The following is a 19,475-nucleotide window of genomic DNA, read 5'->3' on the forward strand; positions in this document are numbered from 1 at the left end:
CCTCTTGTTGTAGGCAAAGCATCCATTTTAACACGTTGAGTTGTTTTCGGAGTAAATGAGTTTGAATTGATCAATGTAGCAAAATTTGTGCGAATCTCATTTTTCAGCTCCATCAAAATTTCTGATTTGAGGTGTTGCAGCGTGTCACTTTGAGAATGAATGGCTTGATCATGCCCAAAATCATGTGCCGCACGAGCAGTGTTCCGAAAACGGATATCTTTCATCAACGAAGTGCAAGATGGACAGAACCAAAAAAGTTGCTGATTCTTCATCACTTCCTCAAAAGTGTCAGCAGATATACCGGTGCATCTTGGATGAAACGTTTCAGTGCAGAATCCCCGGCATCGCACGTGACTCTCCGTCGCATCACCGATACAGGCGGCACAAACCACAGACATGTTTTGAAAAATCACCAACTGACGATCGCAAAAACTCAAGAGACGACTTGTTGTTGAAAAATCACTCTGTTACCGAACGAGCGCGTAGCAATCGAGACAATCGAGTTATCGATCAACTATCGAAACGGAGACGAAAATATACGGTAGCGAGTGAAGTGTAGCTAGGGGACACTAACAAACCGCCGTGCGGAATGATAATCAAAAACAACTTCTTGTTCAACTAAAAGTATTTTCAAAATTTCTCAATTTTTTCTCACAACTGAGTATAAAACTCCACTATTTAACAGCAGTAGAGCTTTTTTTGCACAATAAGACACTAAACTCAAGGGAAAGCGATGAAAGTAACACACAGAAAACTTAATGAGAAAACGGTGCGAGTTGCATAGAAAATCACAAGTATGTTCCGTTTTATGTAAATCAAGAAAATTTACAGGAAAATGCGTTCACTGTATTCTATTTTCCAACCGAAACACAGTGAACAAATTTTCATCGAATAATTTATAGTTTTGAAAAGAAAAACTGCTTTTGAAGTTTCGATGATGACGATGATTACGATGACGGAGCGTTGATCGTTAAGGGGACACGGGAGACCGTGTTATTTTCCCTATCTTTTGTCTCACTCTAACAATTATCATCAAAACATTGCCGAAGCAAATCTCGAGTTTTAGTGAACCGATGAAGCTGAAAATTTAATCGATTGTGCACCACATATATAGCATATAGTGATAAATTTTTCACATCCATATATGGAGTGGTACTTGAGATCTGCTTCTTCAAATGGATAGGATGATTATAATGACGTCCCGTGCGGCCTTAATACATCTCTTGAACAAATTAAAAAGCAATCCCTGAAAGAGTTCCTAAAGGATTCTTTAATAACTGATGGATTCCTTGGAAAAATCCATCAAGAAATACTGGAAGGATATGATGGATAAATTCCTTCAGGGATCTTCGGAGAAATTTCTGATAGATTCTTGAAGTAGTACCTTCAAAAATCCCAGGTCGAATGCCTCGTAGGGTCCCATCAGGGATACAAGGAAGAATCTTTGAAGGAAACAGTAGAAGAATCCTGAGAATGACCTGGGGGAACCTATCCAAACATTGCAAGTGAAATCTCTAAAATACTTCATGGTGGCGTCCAGTGTAGGAAGCTTTTTTAATTCTTTAGCTGTATTGGTTAAGGAATCGCCGAAGGCTTCCTAGTGGAACCCTTGTAGAAATTCTGGGTAGAACCACTGTAGGAGTTCCTGGAGTAAATCTCTGCATGTATTTTTGAAGGAATAAAAAAAAGTTAAAATCATGAAGGAATCCTTGATGCAATCCCAAGAAGAATGTTTGAAATAATCGCTTAAGTATTTTTGAGCTATTCCTAGCAACATCAGTAAAAGAATCACTGAAAGATTTTCGATAAGAGCAATACCTGGTAAATTTTTTGATGAAATGCTTGTATTAATTTCTTGGGAGGGATTTATTGAAAAATCTCTTTAAGAATTTCTAGTGGAATTCCTGATGGAATGGCAGGTGAACAATCTTTATATAATCTGTTTAGAAATTCCTGAAGTTTCGCTGGAGGAGTTCCTAGCAGTGTTGCTCAGACTCATTTCCCCGAAAATAACATTTTCCGAACTACGAAGCCACGAACTACTACAAACATGCTCTATCCTCCTAAGATAGAAAAGCAGATTGTTAAGCTTGAGTACTGCACACAAAATCGATCAATTTTGATCCTAGAGAGCCACAATTCAAGTTTTGGTGAAATGAAATGAGTGAGTGAGTTAGTGCGAATCATTTCACCGAAACTTGAATTGCGGCCCACCGAGATCGAAACTGTCGGATCCCATGTGCAACACTCAAGCCCAACCACCTCCCCCTCCATCTCAGGAATACTACGCACAGTTATAACAGTTCATGGCTTCACAATTCGAAATTCGGGGAAATTAGTCTGGTCAACACTGGTTCCTAGATAAGTGTTTGGAGGATTTTATGGTGGAATTCTGGAAGGAAGCATTGAATGAATCACCGAAGAAATCCCTTGGGAAAATTTTCGATAAATCCCTACAGAACTCTGTAGGAAAATAACAAGTATGAATCGCTGATGAAATTCCTTTTGAAATTTCTAATGCAACTCCTAGTGGAGTTTAAGGATGAGTCCTAGGAGTGAGTCCTGAAAAAAGTCCTTGTGAGTTCCATGGGGGAAATTCTGGTGATGAATTTCTCGAGAAGTATCTGAATTAGAGAAATTCCTGAAGGAATAAAAAATGTTATAGCAATCTCTGGAGGAATTCTTGGAGGCTGAATTACTGAAGATATTATTTGAGATTTTCTTTGGATTCATCTTTGAAGGAATCAGTTGAGGAAATCCTGAATAATCAGAAGAGGAACCTTTGAAGGTATCTCTGGAAGTATCTCTGGAAGAATGCCACCTGAAGGTATGCCTGAAGAATTTTCTCCGGAGGAATTCCTGGTTGAATATGTGGATGAATTTCTAGAGAAACTATTGATAAAATTAGAATAGTAGAATTCCAGGGAAAATTTCTTGTGGTATCCCTTCAAACTTCAAAGTAAAATAACTAGAGGAAACCACTAATGATTCTGGATAGAATCTTTGAAGAAATTACCATAACCATTCTCATATCAATTACTGTTCAAAATAATCCCCGACAGAGACCCCTCATAATTTTTAAGTTTTGCCGCAATACTACGTGCGAATTATAACTGGAATTTCTCATCAATATCAATTTCTTCCGGTTCTTAAATTTTTAAAATTCTGCTTACTGCTTTACTACGATTATTGCCCAAAAATCGTAGAAGTGTTCCCCCCACAGCCAAATAATCCTAAATAATAACAATCATATATTCAATAGACTTGTCGAGATCTTTCAAAACATGCGAAGAAATATCGTGTTGCTGCAACGAACTTTGACAGTCGGTCAAACGGTTAAAGCAACCGGAATTCGGTTTGGCTAACTTGGGGGCGGAGTCAATGTTGGTCAAACCGTCTGAGCGTCTGTGGGCTGCATTAGGCTGGAATAGCTTAGAACTAGGTAATATAAATGTGCAAATCTATTCACTTATTCTAGTTATAGTTATAGACTAATTCTAGGTATAGTTCTACACACAATTTTGGTTTCCTGAACTTTCGAAAAATTAGCTGTATCCTATTGGGTATTTTCTAGTCTATTTCTTATGCAGGTGCACCTCTGCCTTGCCAAGGCTCGGTATGAATTGCTATGAAATTTTCTGCACTCTCAATTCATGTTTTCGAATAGAAAGCATTTAATTTTATTTTGCGCGGATAAATCAATAAAATCAAAAGTAATAAGTATAATTGACCTTCCAATTGTTTTTCAATTTAAGGTGAAGATTAATCGAAGCCAAAGTTCAAATTTTCAAGAGTACGGATCTGGAGAACCAAACATCCGTTTAAGCTGAAAACTTAATCGATTGGTCACTAGCTGGTGGTGACCAATCGATTAAATTTTCAGCTCAAACGGATGTTTGGTTCTCCAGATCTGTGCTCTTGAAAATTTGAACTTTGGCTTCGATTCACCTTCACCTTAACTTTGGTAGAAATAACTTTCCCCAACCCCATCGTCGTGTCGTTACCAATTCTGAGCATCATTTGTGCCACTTGCTGATTAGTTCAATTTGCCATTCCATTAACCTCTGGTGGCTGAATCCACCCCAGCTCATGCTGCAAACAGTTTATTCCATCAAACTCCAGTAACTGAAAACCGATCTCTTCATAGTGTACTGCCAATGAACGAAAGGAAGCATTGGACTGCCGGTGGTTAGCACACGGAATTTGTGTGGTTTTCGGTTTCAGCCCGGAGCTGGCAGCTGGAAAAACCTTCCGTACTGGTAAAAGGGTACCTACCAAGTAAAACCACAACAAGCATCTTGCATTTCCCTCCCCCCAAGGCACAGAACAGAACTTACCTTCGACCAGCATCCAGAAGAAGTTGGTCAGCGTGAAGTAGTGCAGCAAGGTAACGAGTATTACACAACTAGCGATGCCACTCTGACTGCCGGAGAGCTGGTGGCCAGTTGAGATCCAGTGGAACCCAGTGCAAGTGATAGAGGAAATAGAAATGGAAAGAGAATAATTTATTTGTTGTGGACCAGGTTGTTTGAGGAAATTGCGACCATGGGGATTGTTTATGGCAAGTCGGAGATCCGTTCGATGCGAAAGTTCAATTTTATTGTCAGTGTGCGGGTGATGAACTTTCATAACAATCCCCAGTGTTTTTATTTCTCCTTGTTTGGATGGTTCAATAGGGTGTCCTAGGGAAAAAATCAATGTTTGAGAAGCAATGGTGTTCAACCATTAAGATATGCGCATTTATACCATTTAAGTATACTAAAACTAGAACAAAACAAAAATCAATTCGCAATAGAAGTTATACGTGATAAGTATGTACTTTTCACAACTTCCATTACATATTATGTATCAAGCAGAGGCTTTTTTTTTTCTTAGAGTTGAGCACCATAACTTTTCAAGCTCCGATTCTCTCTGGAACACCCTAACGTTTCAACAGTTTGAATCAAATCTCTATGATTGCGAGACTCGTGACTGACCTGCAGCGTCAGAATGATAATCCACATCAGGGCGGACAGAATGTAGGTGATGAACAGATTTGCGTGGATCGTATTACGCAAACAACGTAAATCCCTGTGAAGGAGAGAACCCAAATTAGATTATTATCGGCCTCGAAGCCTGTACAGAAGTGGGTGCAATGGGATCAGCGTTAAAAATAGACAGTAGGTACAGAATGGAAATAATTGCCGACGAACCCTACTTACTTGAAGTAGACAAAAACTATCACAGCGAGACTTAACGCAACTAGGCTAACGATGTATCCGGAGTAGTAGATGATCGATGTGACCTCGACTATGTCCGGCGGTGGTTCTGTCATGTGATGGCAGGCTGTATAGTGGCTGTAGTTGTCCCACTTACCGTCCGAATGGCAGTAGCGGGTGGCGTTTTCTGGAAGGAATGGAATAAAAGGCATTAGTGGAGTACAGTTTTAATTTACACGCTATACAAATTTAAGAGCCAGTTCGCGAGAACCGCAACCCCCTTTCCAAGGGAAGTTGTATTGATGTTTTCCGATCAGGCTGAAATTTTCAGGGATTGTTTTTCTTGTTTTTCTATATAAAAGAAGATGTTTTGCAAAATTATAGATTTTTATTTTAAGGGGAAGTGGGACAAAATGATCCCCCAATAATTTCATGTCACTTAACATGCAAAATCACCAAAACTAATATAACTATAGTAAAACTGCACGGATTATGTTGAAGTTTGGCATGATTACTCTACGTTTTATCAACTTTAAGATATGAATTTTAAAAGCACTTTTAATCGAGAAAAAATAGTTTTTCATAAAAAATGTAGTGATTTTCAAATCGATTTTTTTCTTAGCAACCGAACAAGTTAAAAAAACTAAATATGACGTTTTGTCGGGCAACTCATGGTTTTTCATTTGAGGTGTAATCCAGATATGCCGTTTCAAAAATTTTCGAAAAAAAAATTTTTTTCGGGGTAGTGTTTGAACTTGAGCTATTTTGCGAGTACCGCACCCCCTTGCATAGAGAGGTTGTATTGGTGTTCTCCGATCGAGCTGAAATTTACTGGAGTTGTTTTCCTATATAAAAGAAGATATTTCGCAAAAATTCAGATTTTTATGTTAGGGGGAAGTGGTTCAAAATAACCACTGTATGTATAAAAATAACACAAAATCAATTAAACTGCTATAGCTATAGTAAAATGGCTGGGCATGGCGTACCATTGGTACCTCGCGTACCTGAAGGAATAAAATAGACCCCTTTGTGCGATCCTTAGCCTCTTGCCCAGCAACTCCTATCCCTACCTCCTCGCGGTACTGGCCGTGGTACGAGTAACCTTAGGGAAGATCGGGTAACCAACCCCCGGTAGGAACTTTGGTCGTATGCTGACAGGGAAGGGGGGGTTTGCTTTTGCTTTTGCTTCTGCAAACCATGAACGTCTGTACTCCATGTTAGGAGCGGCTCACAACAGCGTCTGTTCCCCATGTCAGGGGCGGCTGATCATCGTCCGAGTGCCAGAGAAGGATTCTAAGCTAAACTGCGCACTATGGTCCTCCGAACATTTAGGGGGAATGGTCCTCCGGAAATCTAGGGGGTTGGTGTCAGGCCCTGCAAGCCAGCCGTAAAAAAATCAAGCAACGAATAATCAACGAGAGAATACGAACCGGGACAATCGGCGAAGACCACAGCGACGTAAAGGGACTAGCGATTGGAAGCTCGGTACGTGGAACTGTAAATCTCTCAACTTCATCGGGAGCACACGCATACTCGCCGACGTGCTGAAGGACCGTGGATTCGGCATCGTAGCGTTGCAGGAGGTGTGTTGGAAGGGATCAATGGTGCGAACATTTAGAGGTAACCATACCATCTACCAGAGCTGCGGCAATAAACATGAGCTGGGAACAGCTTTTATAGTGATGGGTGATATGCAGAGGCGCATGATCGGGTGGTGGCCGATCAACGAGAGAATGTGCAAGTTGAGGATCAAAGGCCGGTTCTTCAACTTCAGCATAATAAACGTGCACAGCCCTCACTCCGGAAGCACTGAGGATGATAAAGATTTTTACGCGCAGCTCGAACGCGAGTACGACAGCTGCCCAAGACACGACGTCAAAATCATCATAGGAGATTTGAACGCTCAGGTTGGCCAGGAGGAGGAATTCAGACCGACGATTGGAAAGTTCAGCGCCCACCGGCTGACGAACGAAAACGGCCTACGACTAATTGATTTTGCCGCCTCCAAAAATATGGCCACTCGTAGCACCTACTTCCAGCACAGCCTTCCGTACCGATACACCTGGAGATCACCACAGCAGACAGAATCGCAAATCGACCACGTTCTGATTGATGGTCGGCACTTCTCCGACATTATCGACGTCAGGACCTATCGTGGCGCTAACATCCACTATCTGGTGATGGTCAAACTGCGCCCAAAACTCTCCGTCGTTAACAGCGTACGGTACCGACGGCCGCCCCGGTATGACCTAGAGCGGCTCAAGCAACCGGATGTCGCATTGGCAGTGAATCAAATTGTCATCAAAAGAGACGATTAACAAACAACAAAGCAAGCTCGCTCACAACCGTTTGTCACAACTGTTGCGGATGAGGACACAATTAAAAGCAGAATTGTCATGACAATCACAGAGCGCAATATTGTTGCAACCTTTTCTACTCGCGATTAATCAGTAATTTTAAACACAAAACTAATTTTTTTTTTATGGATGCTCTTTGATAATGTGTCAATGTTTACCAACACGGAGAAAGTTCTCGAAAATTGCAATGCGATGCCCAGAAAATCGCCGCGCACGTGGTGATCGATCTTTGTCGTATTATGTTCAGGTGATGACAAACTCATGTTGCGGAATAAAATTGTTGCAACATGAATAGGAGGTGACAATGTCTTTGTTGCTGCGTGTTGGGTGACAATTTATTCACTGCGCAGCGGCATACGCGCAGCAACTCGAGGCTGCATTACCGGAAGAGGGTGAGCTGGACGATGCCACTCTTGATGACTGCTGGAGAACAGTAAAAGCAGCCATCAACGATGCAGCTGAGAGCAACGTCGGGTACGTGGGACGGAGTCGACGGAACGATTGGTTCGACGAGGAGTGCCATGAAGTTTTGGAGGAGAAGAATGCAGCGCAGCGGTCATGCTGCAGCAAGGGACCCGGCAGAACGTTGAACGTTATAGACGTAAACGGCAACAGCAGACCCGCCTCTTTCGGGAGAAAAAACGCCGCCTGGAGGAGACGGAGTGCGAGGAGATGGAACAGCTGTGCCGGTCTCAGGAAACGCGTAGGTTCTATCAGAAGCTCAACGTATCCCGCAACGGCTACGTGCTACGAGCCGAGATGTGCAGGGATAAGGATGGGAGCATTCTGACGGACGAACGTGAGGTGATCGAAAGGTGGAAGCAGCACTTCGACGAGCACCTGAATGGTGCTGAGAGCACAGGCAATGAAGGACGGGACAACGGAGGAAATGCCTTCGTCAGTACTGCGGAAGATGAAAACCAACCAGCCCCCACTTTGAGGGAGGTTAAGGATGCCATTCACCAGCTCAAGAACAATAAAGCTGCTGGTAAGGATGGTATCGGAGCTGAACTCATAAAGATGGGTCCGGAAAGGCTGGCCATTTGTCTGCACCGGCTGATAGGCACAATCTGGGAAACAGAACAGCTACCGGAGGAGTGGAAGGAAAGGGTAATCTGCCCCATCTACAAGATAGACAATAAGTTAGATTGTGAGAACTTTCTAGCGATCACCATTCTAAATGCGGCCTACAAAGTATTATCCCAGATCATCTTCCGTCGTCTGTCACCTGTAGTAAACGAGTTCGTGGGAAGTTATCAAGCCGGCTTCGTTGACGGCCGATCGACAACGGACCAGATCTTTACTGTACGGCAAATCCTCCAAAAATGTCGTGAATACCAGGTCCCAACGCATCACCTTTTCATCGATTTCAAGGCGGCATACGACAGTATCGACCGCGTAGAGCTATGGAAAATCATGGACGAGAACAGCTTTCCCGGGAAGCTCACGAGACTGATAAAAGCGACGATGGAAGGTGTGCAAAATTGTGTGAAGGTTCCAGTTTGAACACTCCAGTTGTGAACACTCCAGTTCGTTTGGATCCCACCAGGGACTACGACAAGGTGATGGACTTTCGTGCCTGTTGTTCAATATTGCGCTAGAAGGTGTTATGCGGAGAGCCGGGCTTAACAGCCGAGGTACGATTTTTACGAGATCCAGTCAATTTGTTTGCTTCGCGGATGATATGGACATCGTCGGCCGAACATTTGAAAAGGTGGCAGACCTGTACACCCGCCTGAAACGCGAGGCAGCAAAAGTTGGACTGGTGGTGAATGCGGCCAAGACAAAGTACATGCTAGCTGGTGGGGCCGAGCGCGACAGGGCTCGCCTAGGTAGCAGTGTTACGATAGACGGGGATACGTTCGAGGTGGTCGACGAGTTCGTCTACCTTGGATCCTTGCTGACGGCTGACAATAACGTTAGCCGTGAAATACGGAGGCGCATCATCAGTGGAAATCGGGCCTACTATGGCCTCCAGAAGAAGCTGCGGTCAAAAAAGATTCACGCCCGCACCAAATGTACCATGTACAAAACGCTCATAAGGCCGGTAGTCCTCTACGGGCATGAAACGTGGACGATGCTCGAGGAGGACCTGCAAGCACTTGGAGTCTTCGAACGTCGGGTGCTTAGGACGATCTTCGGCGGTGTACAGGAGAACGGTGTGTAGCGGCGAAGGATGAACCACGAGCTCGCCCAACTCTACGGCGAACCCAGTATCCAGAAGGTGGCCAAAGCTGAAAGGATACGATGGGCAGGGCATGTTGCAAGAATGCCGGACAGCAACCCTGCAAAGATGGTGTTCGCTTCGGATCCGGTTGGTACAAGAAGGCGTGGAGCGCAGCGAGCTAGGTGGGTGGATCAAGTGCGTATCGATTTGGCGAGCGTGGGGCAGAACCGAGGATGGAGAGATGCGGCCACGAACCGAGTATTGTGGCGTGAAACTGTTGATTCAGTGTTATCTGTGTAGATGTTAACTAAATAAATGAATGAGCTATAGTAAAAATGCACGAATTCATATGAAATTTTGCATGTTTACTTAACGTTTTATGAACTTCAAAATGAATATGGTATTTGAATAAAAAATGTTTCATATCGAGAAAAACCTGTTATTTTGTAAAATAAGTTTTTTTTTCAAATCGACTTATTTTTTGTCAACCGAACTAAGTCAAAAAACTAAATATGAAGTTTTGTAGGGAAACTCAAGGGATTTCATTTGCGGTGTACCATGATGAATCAAAATCCGGACGGTATGAGCAACGTATGGAGGCCTCTTGTCGGTAGTTGCAATAATTATATCACACCGTGTTGCCGCTGCCATATCTGAAAGAAATGTCACTTCCTTGCAAAAGTGATGATGTGGATAACAATAAGGCATTACATCAATGTTTTTGTTAGCAACCTCGGCGGTTCAGAAGTAAGCGTTGTTTCTTCTCAAGCTGTTTGGTTAGGGTGACCATATCCTGGAGATTCAAAATCAGGACATTTTAGAATTTCCATAATGTCTGTGCAAATTTCATTTTGTATCAAATTCAGAACTTTCCTCATATTCCTTACAAAGTTGTTTTTTTTTAATATTTTACGTTGAGGTACGATCTTAAGAAACTTCTTATTAGAAACTTCTAATGCTCATGTATTAAATAAATTCTTAAATTTAACTCGCCTCATGCTAAGACAATGATCTATCACTTTTTAGAAGACTATTGGTTGTTTTGATTTTCCTAGGTATCTGACAAGTATTTTCTCAAGGTTATTGTTTGAAGTCTCCAAAAACCACAGTAGGATTCGTTTCTACCAGTCTGTCGCCTATAATTATATCCAGCATCTCATCAAGAGTTTAACAATAGGAATCCTTTAAAAATCTATCGGGGGTCTTAAAATATCAAATCCAGGAAATCCTGCAACAATTTCGCCAGCACCGATGATTTTAACAGAAATCTGCTTAGTGTCTGATCAAAGTCTCGCTAGGAAATAAAAAAGAATGTCAAAAAAACAAACTATGAATGTCAAAAGTATATTTAATCGATGAAGAGTCCTACAAAAATCAATCAATGTTTTTGGGAGATATCAGACAAAGGACTTCACTGGAATCCGACAGTTTTTTCAACACTATTTTGAGAGACATTCGTTAAGGATCTTTCCAGAAGCTCATGGAGTGTGAGATGCTAGACGATCTTGCTCTTCAGGTTTAAGTTTGTAGTTTCGACAATGGTTTTCATAAAAAAAAATTGAAATTTTGAATTTTTTTTAGATGAATGGCCTTTAGCCTCCTTAGGTCTAAAATTACTATTTTCACGCTGATCACAATAAATAGCCACAAGTTTTGCATTTCTCAACCGGTTTCTAAAATTTCTACTTTAATATCATTCAAATTAATCAGGCATTTTAACATTTGTTTTGAATTGAGTTTGATATCTTCAAAATGAACTGTTGGTCCACCCAAACTATTGCCCCACTTAACTCTACGTGTAGTATAAAACAGGGCATAATCATTGAACTGCTGTTGATGAATTAGATAACGTCGTTTTGCGATAAATTAAAAAAAAAAGAATAAATATTCAACAAAATAATTGTAGGTTTGAGAATTCAGATTCAGCAACACTGTACATAACAAATAAGAGTTTTTGTGGATTGTCAGTCAGTTGTCCTAAAAAGTTGTTTTCCAAAAGTTCTTAGAAAGTTTTCAAACCTTCTTAAAACTTTTCGGAAGGAGTTGATTTATTTTTAAACCCTCTGTTAACTCACAAGGAGTTCCATGGGAATCTGTTATTTCTTTTGGTTCACCTGATTTTTATTAAAAACCTAATGCGATTTCTCAGATTTCAATGAAATTTTCTGGATGTGCAGGCCTTGACACCATAAGCAACTTTGCTTAGAAAAACCTGAAGTTCATAGACACAAATGTCAATTATAAGGAATAATGGAATCGTAAAAGTGACAGCATCCTTAGTTGTGTAAAATTGAGCAACGATCTCCCTATCGCAATACCGCACAGTGATTCCTCTCCACACGAAAGATGAAAAAAAAAGTCTTGAAAAAGCTATCTTATACTCTAATGAAGGTTCTTCACTCTGATAGAACAGATTTTGTATTTTTTGGAAATAGTCAACATCATCGCATGGTTGACCCATTTTAGGTGTTTTTTTTTTCATATATCAGAATTCTATGTTATCAACATGTGATATTGGCTTCGTCAAGCTATACGGCACTTGAGCCCAGCTAGTGAATGATTTAGAAATTTAATCTTTTAGTATGTTATATTAGTATCTGGTGTTGGGTTCTGTGGCGTAGTTGGTTAACGCACCCTGTCAAGCGTACGGGGAGTCGTAGAATCAAAGCCCACCAAAACGATTCCATATTTTTTTCATAATTTTGCATCACACTTTGTCCAAATTGACATTAGTGTGTATTAATGAAATCAAGTTTTTCTAGCTATCGTAATCGACTGGTATGCCATAACAGTTACAACAACCCTTGTTGTGTAACTTAGTTATCCAAAATAAATCTGGACAATCATTTGAAACTCACCTGTAGTATTAACTTTCTCACTCGATTTTTTGCAAAATAATGTTGTTGTTTTGAATCTATGACAAAAGGTCGAAAGACAAAAGGTCGAAGAACAAAAATGAAGGAACAAAAGGTCGAAAATCTTTTTTCAAAGAAGGAAAAATTTCCCACCAAGCAAATCATTTTCGACCTTTCGTCTTTCGACCTTTTGTCCTTTCGATATTTTGTCTTTTGACCTTATGTCCATAAATCGTTGTTTTTTATGGCTAGAGCGATCATATGCGACTCCAAGGTAAAGGGAGCCTATAGAAGAATTTTACAAATGATAGAAATATATAGGTAGATAGGCCTGTGTTGGTAGCAAAGCTCAAAGCTTTGAGCCAACCCTTCTCTAGTAGAGAAGCTAGGTAGAATACAGGAAGCTTCGATGCTTACTGACTTTAAAATGGCTTGCTCAACTTTCACCACCTTATAAAAATTTCAATCTTGTCACTCCCTTGCGACGCCTATCCACCAATTCATTTCAATCATTTATAAAAATCTACTATAAACTCCCTCTACCTTTGAGTAGCATGACCGCTATAGCCATAAACAAAAATAATTTAAAAAAATCACGGTCGAAACCTTCTCCTATGAAAATAATGTTGTCAAAAAATGGTAACTGCTTCAAAAAAGTGTAGCATGAATGACTTGTCTAAATTTTGAATACAAAACCTAAATAAATCTCATTTGTTGCTTACACTGAAATTGATTTTTAATATTTATGGTCGATTTAAAGCAATGATTTTTTTTATTGAAATTTCACCTCAAGATAGCTTATTATGTTTATCACCAACATCGCGAGGTAAGTACTTTAAAGAAAAAAAGTAAGTTTTTCTAGTAAAAACTTCTGTTGTCTTAAATGTAATGTTTTGAGCGTGTTATTTTCAAGAAAATGAAGGACACAATCATCTCAGAATTCAATGGCTATCAATAAGGAAGTAAATTCAAATTCTTATCAGATTTCTTAAATTATTAAAAATTCTATATAAACGCTGTCTCATTCGTGACCTACACTGAAAAAAATCTAAAATATAATGTTGTTATAAAAATATAGCCGCTAGTTGGAAATTTTTGGAAGAAAACCAGTTTTTCAAACATAAACTTTTTTTATCTTAAATACAATAGAAATACAATAAACAATATTAAACAAGTGAAAAGCGTTACCATCACAATTATTTTTCAAAATCCACTAGTCCAGAAAATTTCATTAAAATCTGAGAAAGCGATGCTAACTCGGATACGATCTGGCGTGAAATGGGGTTTTGGGCAACTCTTCGGTACTTTTGAGGAACTTTTAAGGCTGGAGACAGATTAGGTGTGGAAAATAAAACACGTAACTTTTAAGCTGGAAACCTTCGATTGATTCATCTGCTCTATTTAGATAATCGCATTGATTAATCTTGCTTCGTTGTTTTTATACAATTTTGTTTACTAAATTCTTACTTAACGTTTAACTGAAAACTTTTTAAAATCAATGAAACATTAACTCAAGTAATTGTTCAAAATATTGGGGCTACCTGTGACGCACGCATTTTTGACCATTTGAAAGACAATTATCAGGCGTACATGGCTTGTATGGGATTTACAGAGTTTCAGTGTTTTAACTATGTTTAAGTGACCCCAAACTTCTGCACGTAACTCCATACAGAAAGATGACCACCGATTTTTGTTCTATCTGTTACCATTTTGCAAGAATTTAGGGTATTTTGACACCATTTTTAATTTTTTTTACTGAATTGTTGCTTTAAGTTATGACATTTTCAAAAATTACACTGAGAAAGCATAATTATTTTTCTCAGCATGCGTTATTAGAATCGCAAACTTATATTATTTGAAGAGCACTATATAAATTTCAACAGAAAAATCTGAAAGCCATTCGGTAATAATAAAATAATCATTCGAGTCATTGTGCAAAATTTTGATCTCCATATCCAATATTTCCTTGGAATAGCTTCGTTATATTTATAACCAACATTTTCAACCGAAAGTTAGTTTATGTCACAACATAAGGCTTTAATTAGGTTTAACTTTTTAAGTGACTATCTTGGGACTAAAACTTTTCATAAGAATGTAATAATTCGTATCTTTCGCTTTCTCATTCTTGATACCTTCTTTCCACAACTCACGACTATTCGGCCGATTTTTCCTATCCAAACCAAGAGAAAGAAGCAAAATGGGCTTTGCCGTTCACGTGGGCTTTCCTCTGCCTGTATGTAAGTGTGCGGAAAAAAATATTTGTTTGACTGTGTATGCTGAGAGTGCGTAGCTGCAACAAATTAATTTGTGTGGCTGCAGTGGCGCGCAAAGCAAGGCACGTGTCAAGCGTCTATATACCTCAAACTTTGAAAATTCATATCTCCTGAACTATGCATCGTAGAACAAAAGTTTTTTAGTGAAATCGAAAGGAAATTTTCTCAGCAATCTATTAAAATATAAAAAGAAAAACATTTCACGGAAAATGTTTCACCATGGAGAAAATTGTCGGAAAAATAGCGAAAAAACTATCGTCTGTATCATGAAAAATTTTCAAAAAAATATTTTTTGTTTCATCAATCCATACTCTAACTTTCGTCCATAGACGCCAAAGTGGTATCTTTTACCGTTTAGGCGACAGAACTGAAAAACCGATGACCACCCGCATGCTTCCCATAGGAAAATGTGTGCTATTGTGGGCCTCATAACCGTGCGCTAACGGCGGCAGTAATTTACACGCATTGTAAGTGTAACGCAGTAAACCATCCTTTCCTCTCCAGACAGAAGAAGCTTTTCGTCAATCGGAGCACTCTCCTTTGGTTTGTTGGGTGTTTTGTATGTCCTCTATTCGTAACCTTTACTATTGAGACCAACAGTCTTTAATTGAAAACGATCCTAACATTTAATAATATAGGAAATAGGAACTGACCCTCAGCAAGCATGGGAAAATTCACTCACTCACCCGAATGCCACCGATGAAAAATAGCAAAAAATCTGCTGCTATCGAACATTCAGTGATAGCTGAACCGTCCTAGGCGGAGTGTAGCATGAAAGCGTCGAAACCGATTGTGTAAAAGCGACAATCGGAAGAAGTGAATACCAATACACTTGTATCTGCGAGGCACGAGTTAATGCACTTAGCATCCATTCGCCGAATGCATTGAACTAACTGAGAGGATTCCTACTCACTGAATCATTCCGTGATGTGGACTGCCAGTCAGTGAACGCTCAATAGCACTCAAACCCGAATGCCATCCAAACGGAATCAGAATGTAAACAATCATTCCTGGACAAACATTTCAAAAGGGCACATCGACATTGGTAAGCATTGGCTTTGCAAGCCGCTGTTGAACCCAATTCAACTCGATCACGCTCACCAATACCACTATCAGGAAGAGCTAACACCAATCTTTCTGATAATGGGGTTAGTTTGCGTGGGCGGGCTAAAAAGGGATCAACACCAACGTTTCTGAAAAAAAAGCTCAAGACCTCTTGGGCCCTTTCCAAATGTTTGTCCTTTGTCCGAATTTTGGTATTGCATTCGACTGATCAGATGCCGTTTTTTGTTTCGCTTAGTGCTCGCCGTAGAAGCAGAATGGGCACTGGAAATTGAAACGTTCGGCTTGGTTAAAAAAAACGGCTTTCTCGCTCCCGACTGTGCGTGGAAGCGAGTGAGGGAAACACAATAACTGAGTGAGTGTTTCCCATGCTTGACCCTCAGTATCATATAGTTGCCATGCAAAAAGGATATTTATACATACATAAAGTGCTATTTGTGATTTTCTTGCCTTTTTCAAATTTTGTTCAATTTATCAAATGATTAGATAATTAACTAAAAACGCGCGAATAAATTTTCAGTTTTGTTTTCTATATAAGTGATATATTTGATATAAATTCTGATTGTTCCTTGGAAGAATATAGTATAGTATTTGCATGTATATAATATCAATCAACTGTATAACACTCAGGGACGCTATCTATTGTTCCATTGATGGCTGCTGTGGAATATTCCACTGCCAGTCAGCATGCAGCCTCTACAGTTGGCGCCAATCCAACAGCGCGCCAAACTGTATTGAGAAGCGTACGCGCGTAATGAATAATTATTGTATGTTTTGCCTGGCCGTATCGTGCGCCTATATAAGGCGCACCCATTGAATTTGTAATAATGTAGTTTCTTTCGTTTCTCCACTGAGTAGGCATGCTGCCTCTCAGTGGTAATAAAGGTAAGCCTCTCAGTGGTAGGAAAGGAAAGGGTGGTTTACTGTGTTACACTTACAATGCGTGTAAATTACTGCCGCCGTTAGCGCACGGTTATGAGGCCCACAATAGCACACATTTTCCTATGGGAAGTATGCGGGTGGTCATCGGTTTTTCAGTTCTGTCGCCTAAACGGTAAAAGATACCACTTTGGCGTCTATGGACGAAAGTTAGGGAATGGATTGATGAAACAAAAAATATTTTTTTGAAAATTTTTCATGATACAGACGATAGTTTTTTCGCTATTTTTCCGACAATTTTCTCCATGGTGAAAAATTTTCCGAGAAATGTTTTTGACGTTGGATAACGTCTTACGGCAACATATGGGGGTACAATTCAGAAAAACGAAAAATTGAGCATGTAACGAAAAATGGTCAGGTTTTGACCGCTAATAACTCAGTCATTTATCGATAGATTTTCAATATTTATCCATGAATCGATTGGAAATTTATCTACGCGTCGATTCAAACGGAGGACACTATTGATTATTAGCAACAAACTATTGAAACATCGTAAAACGTTGACCCCTTTCTTATCTAACCAATCACGTTCAAGCACATTTTTCGGTTCCGCTTCCCACTATAAAAGCGCACCGCACCCTGCTTCTTCCCTCATTCTTCTTTTTGCCGTCAGACTGTGAACACGGTCGGCGAGCAAATTTCGAGAGTTATTCGCGTCCTCAGTTCAGTTTTCAATAGGACGCGAATACAACACGCATTAGAACCAAAGAACCACGCATTTCGGAGCCGCAGCAACTGAAGCCGCTCATTTGAGTGCACCAGCCGTCACCGTCCGTGTAATACTCCCTAATTTGTACGAGATGGCTGAAGAAAATCGACCAAAGCCGCTTGTTGAAGCGCACATCGTCATCCGCACCGCAAATCTCATCGAGCGAGGCAGATTGAAACCAGTGCGCCGTCAAAATGTGTCCGTGTTACGCAAATTCAACAATTCAATCGGCCCTTTTGAGAGCCAACAAATGTGTTTTAAAGAGTTATTTGTATAATATTCCCTAATGTGTTTACCACATACTTGCTATAATCTCTTAATTCATCTCATAGCATCATACAACAATTGATTCATTACGAATAATTGACAATACGGCAATTTGAAGCTGTTTCCGAGGATGCTGCTGCAGTGCCGTCGGGTTGCAATAACAGCATAATGCTAATCTGTACATCCCTTACCCAGACATCAGTTTCATATAGCCTATTTCCCAGATAAGAAAACGAAGAATATGAAAGGAGGAGCATCATCTGCTATTCTAAGGGTATAAAGCATCCCTCCTTCGTTGAATTTGATTTCATTCTGTTTTCGCTTTCGAGCTGGTAAGAGCTCCTCCAAACCTGCTCAGCTCCTCGCTACCAGAGGCAAGCTGTTGTACGAGATGGCTGAAGAAAATCGACCAAAGCCGCTTGTTGAAGCGCACATCATCATCCGCACCGCAAATCTCATCGGGCGATGCGTGGACCTAACGTTTACCTGGAATATTTGTTTGGAGAGCAAGATTTACCGCTCAGGCTCCTTCTTCCATCGACCGGTTTTATCGGTGTTGAAGTGTTAACCAACCAACAAACAAATCAAACGGCCCTTTTCAGGGCCACAAAATCAATGAAAAAGAGTTATTTTGAATTAATACATTTGAAAAACAATTCTTCAATATAATCGCCTAAGCTTCTGAATACATGTAAAGTGATTATTTTGTATTACAGTAAAACCTCCATGAGTCGATATTGAAGGGACCATCGACTCATGGATATATCGAGTCATGGAACAGCAATTCTTTGGAAAGCTGCTTCTAGGGACCATCATAGTAACCATGAAATTATGTTTTTAGTATGGTTCCATGAGTCGATATCGAGTCATGGAACATCGACTCATGGAGGTATCACTGTAACACAAAATAATAACACACAATGTCTATAATAAATCAGAATTGACATGCAAAAAATAGTGTGAAAATTAATTGGATTTTTAGCATAAGAAATGTTCTTAAGTTTGTGACTGTCTCAAGCCAGCAAATAGAAGAAGCTAACGTTATCCAACGTCACTTCGGCGGTCGTATCTCGGAAACAACCTCTTACTTTTTTTTATATTTTAATAGATTGCTGAGAAAATTTCCTTTCGATTTCACTAAAAAACTTTTGTTCTACGATGCATAGTTCAGGAGATATGAATTTTCAAAGTTTGAGGTATATAGAGAAATCGTGAAAATTCATCTACAGTTTTCCGGGAAAATAGGCCACTATAATTTTTTTGAATTTCACTTTTGGTCATGTATCCACGAGCTCTATCTCTGGTGAAAATTTCATGCAAATCGGAGAACCTCCGGCCCAAACCAGTCCGATAATTTAAAAAAATGCCCTAATATCAAAAATAGGGATGTTATCTAAAGAAGCGACACGAATTAAAACTGAAATAGCTCAATTTTCACTTATTTTCATCGCTAGCAAAAAAATATAAATGTTTATTTAACCTGCACTATGTGGGATGGTACACAAATAATGTCACGCTAAATTTCAACTTTTTCCACCCCTCCCCCCCTTTGTCACACTTTTCATATGAGTCCTCCAAAAATTCTGTAAGGCTTGTCACGCTTGGCTTGAGCCCCTCGCCCTCTTGGAGCGTGACATAATTTGTGCAC

General features: G+C 40.0%; 1 protein-coding gene across 3 annotated transcripts in view; it reads right to left on the bottom strand.

Annotated features, from left to right (window-relative positions):
* The window catches only part of LOC5567138 (diuretic hormone receptor), a 424,292-nt gene that overhangs the window by 198,486 nt on the left and 206,331 nt on the right, over window positions 1-19,475 (bottom strand). For all 3 annotated transcript variants that reach the window (XM_021841104.1, XM_021841105.1, XM_021841106.1), the window contains 3 exons: window positions 5,202-5,385; window positions 4,977-5,070; window positions 4,338-4,434 (listed from right to left, as the gene is read on the bottom strand). In XM_021841104.1, coding sequence (XP_021696796.1) covers window positions 4,338-4,434; window positions 4,977-5,070; window positions 5,202-5,314 — 304 coding nt within the window. In that variant the 5' untranslated portion in view covers window positions 5,315-5,385. The remainder of the gene's footprint in view (window positions 1-4,337; window positions 4,435-4,976; window positions 5,071-5,201; window positions 5,386-19,475) is intronic.

The sequence above is a fragment of the Aedes aegypti genome, chromosome 2 (genome assembly GCF_002204515.2).
Source record: "Aedes aegypti strain LVP_AGWG chromosome 2, AaegL5.0 Primary Assembly, whole genome shotgun sequence".
Lineage (NCBI taxonomy): Eukaryota > Metazoa > Arthropoda > Insecta > Diptera > Culicidae > Aedes > Aedes aegypti.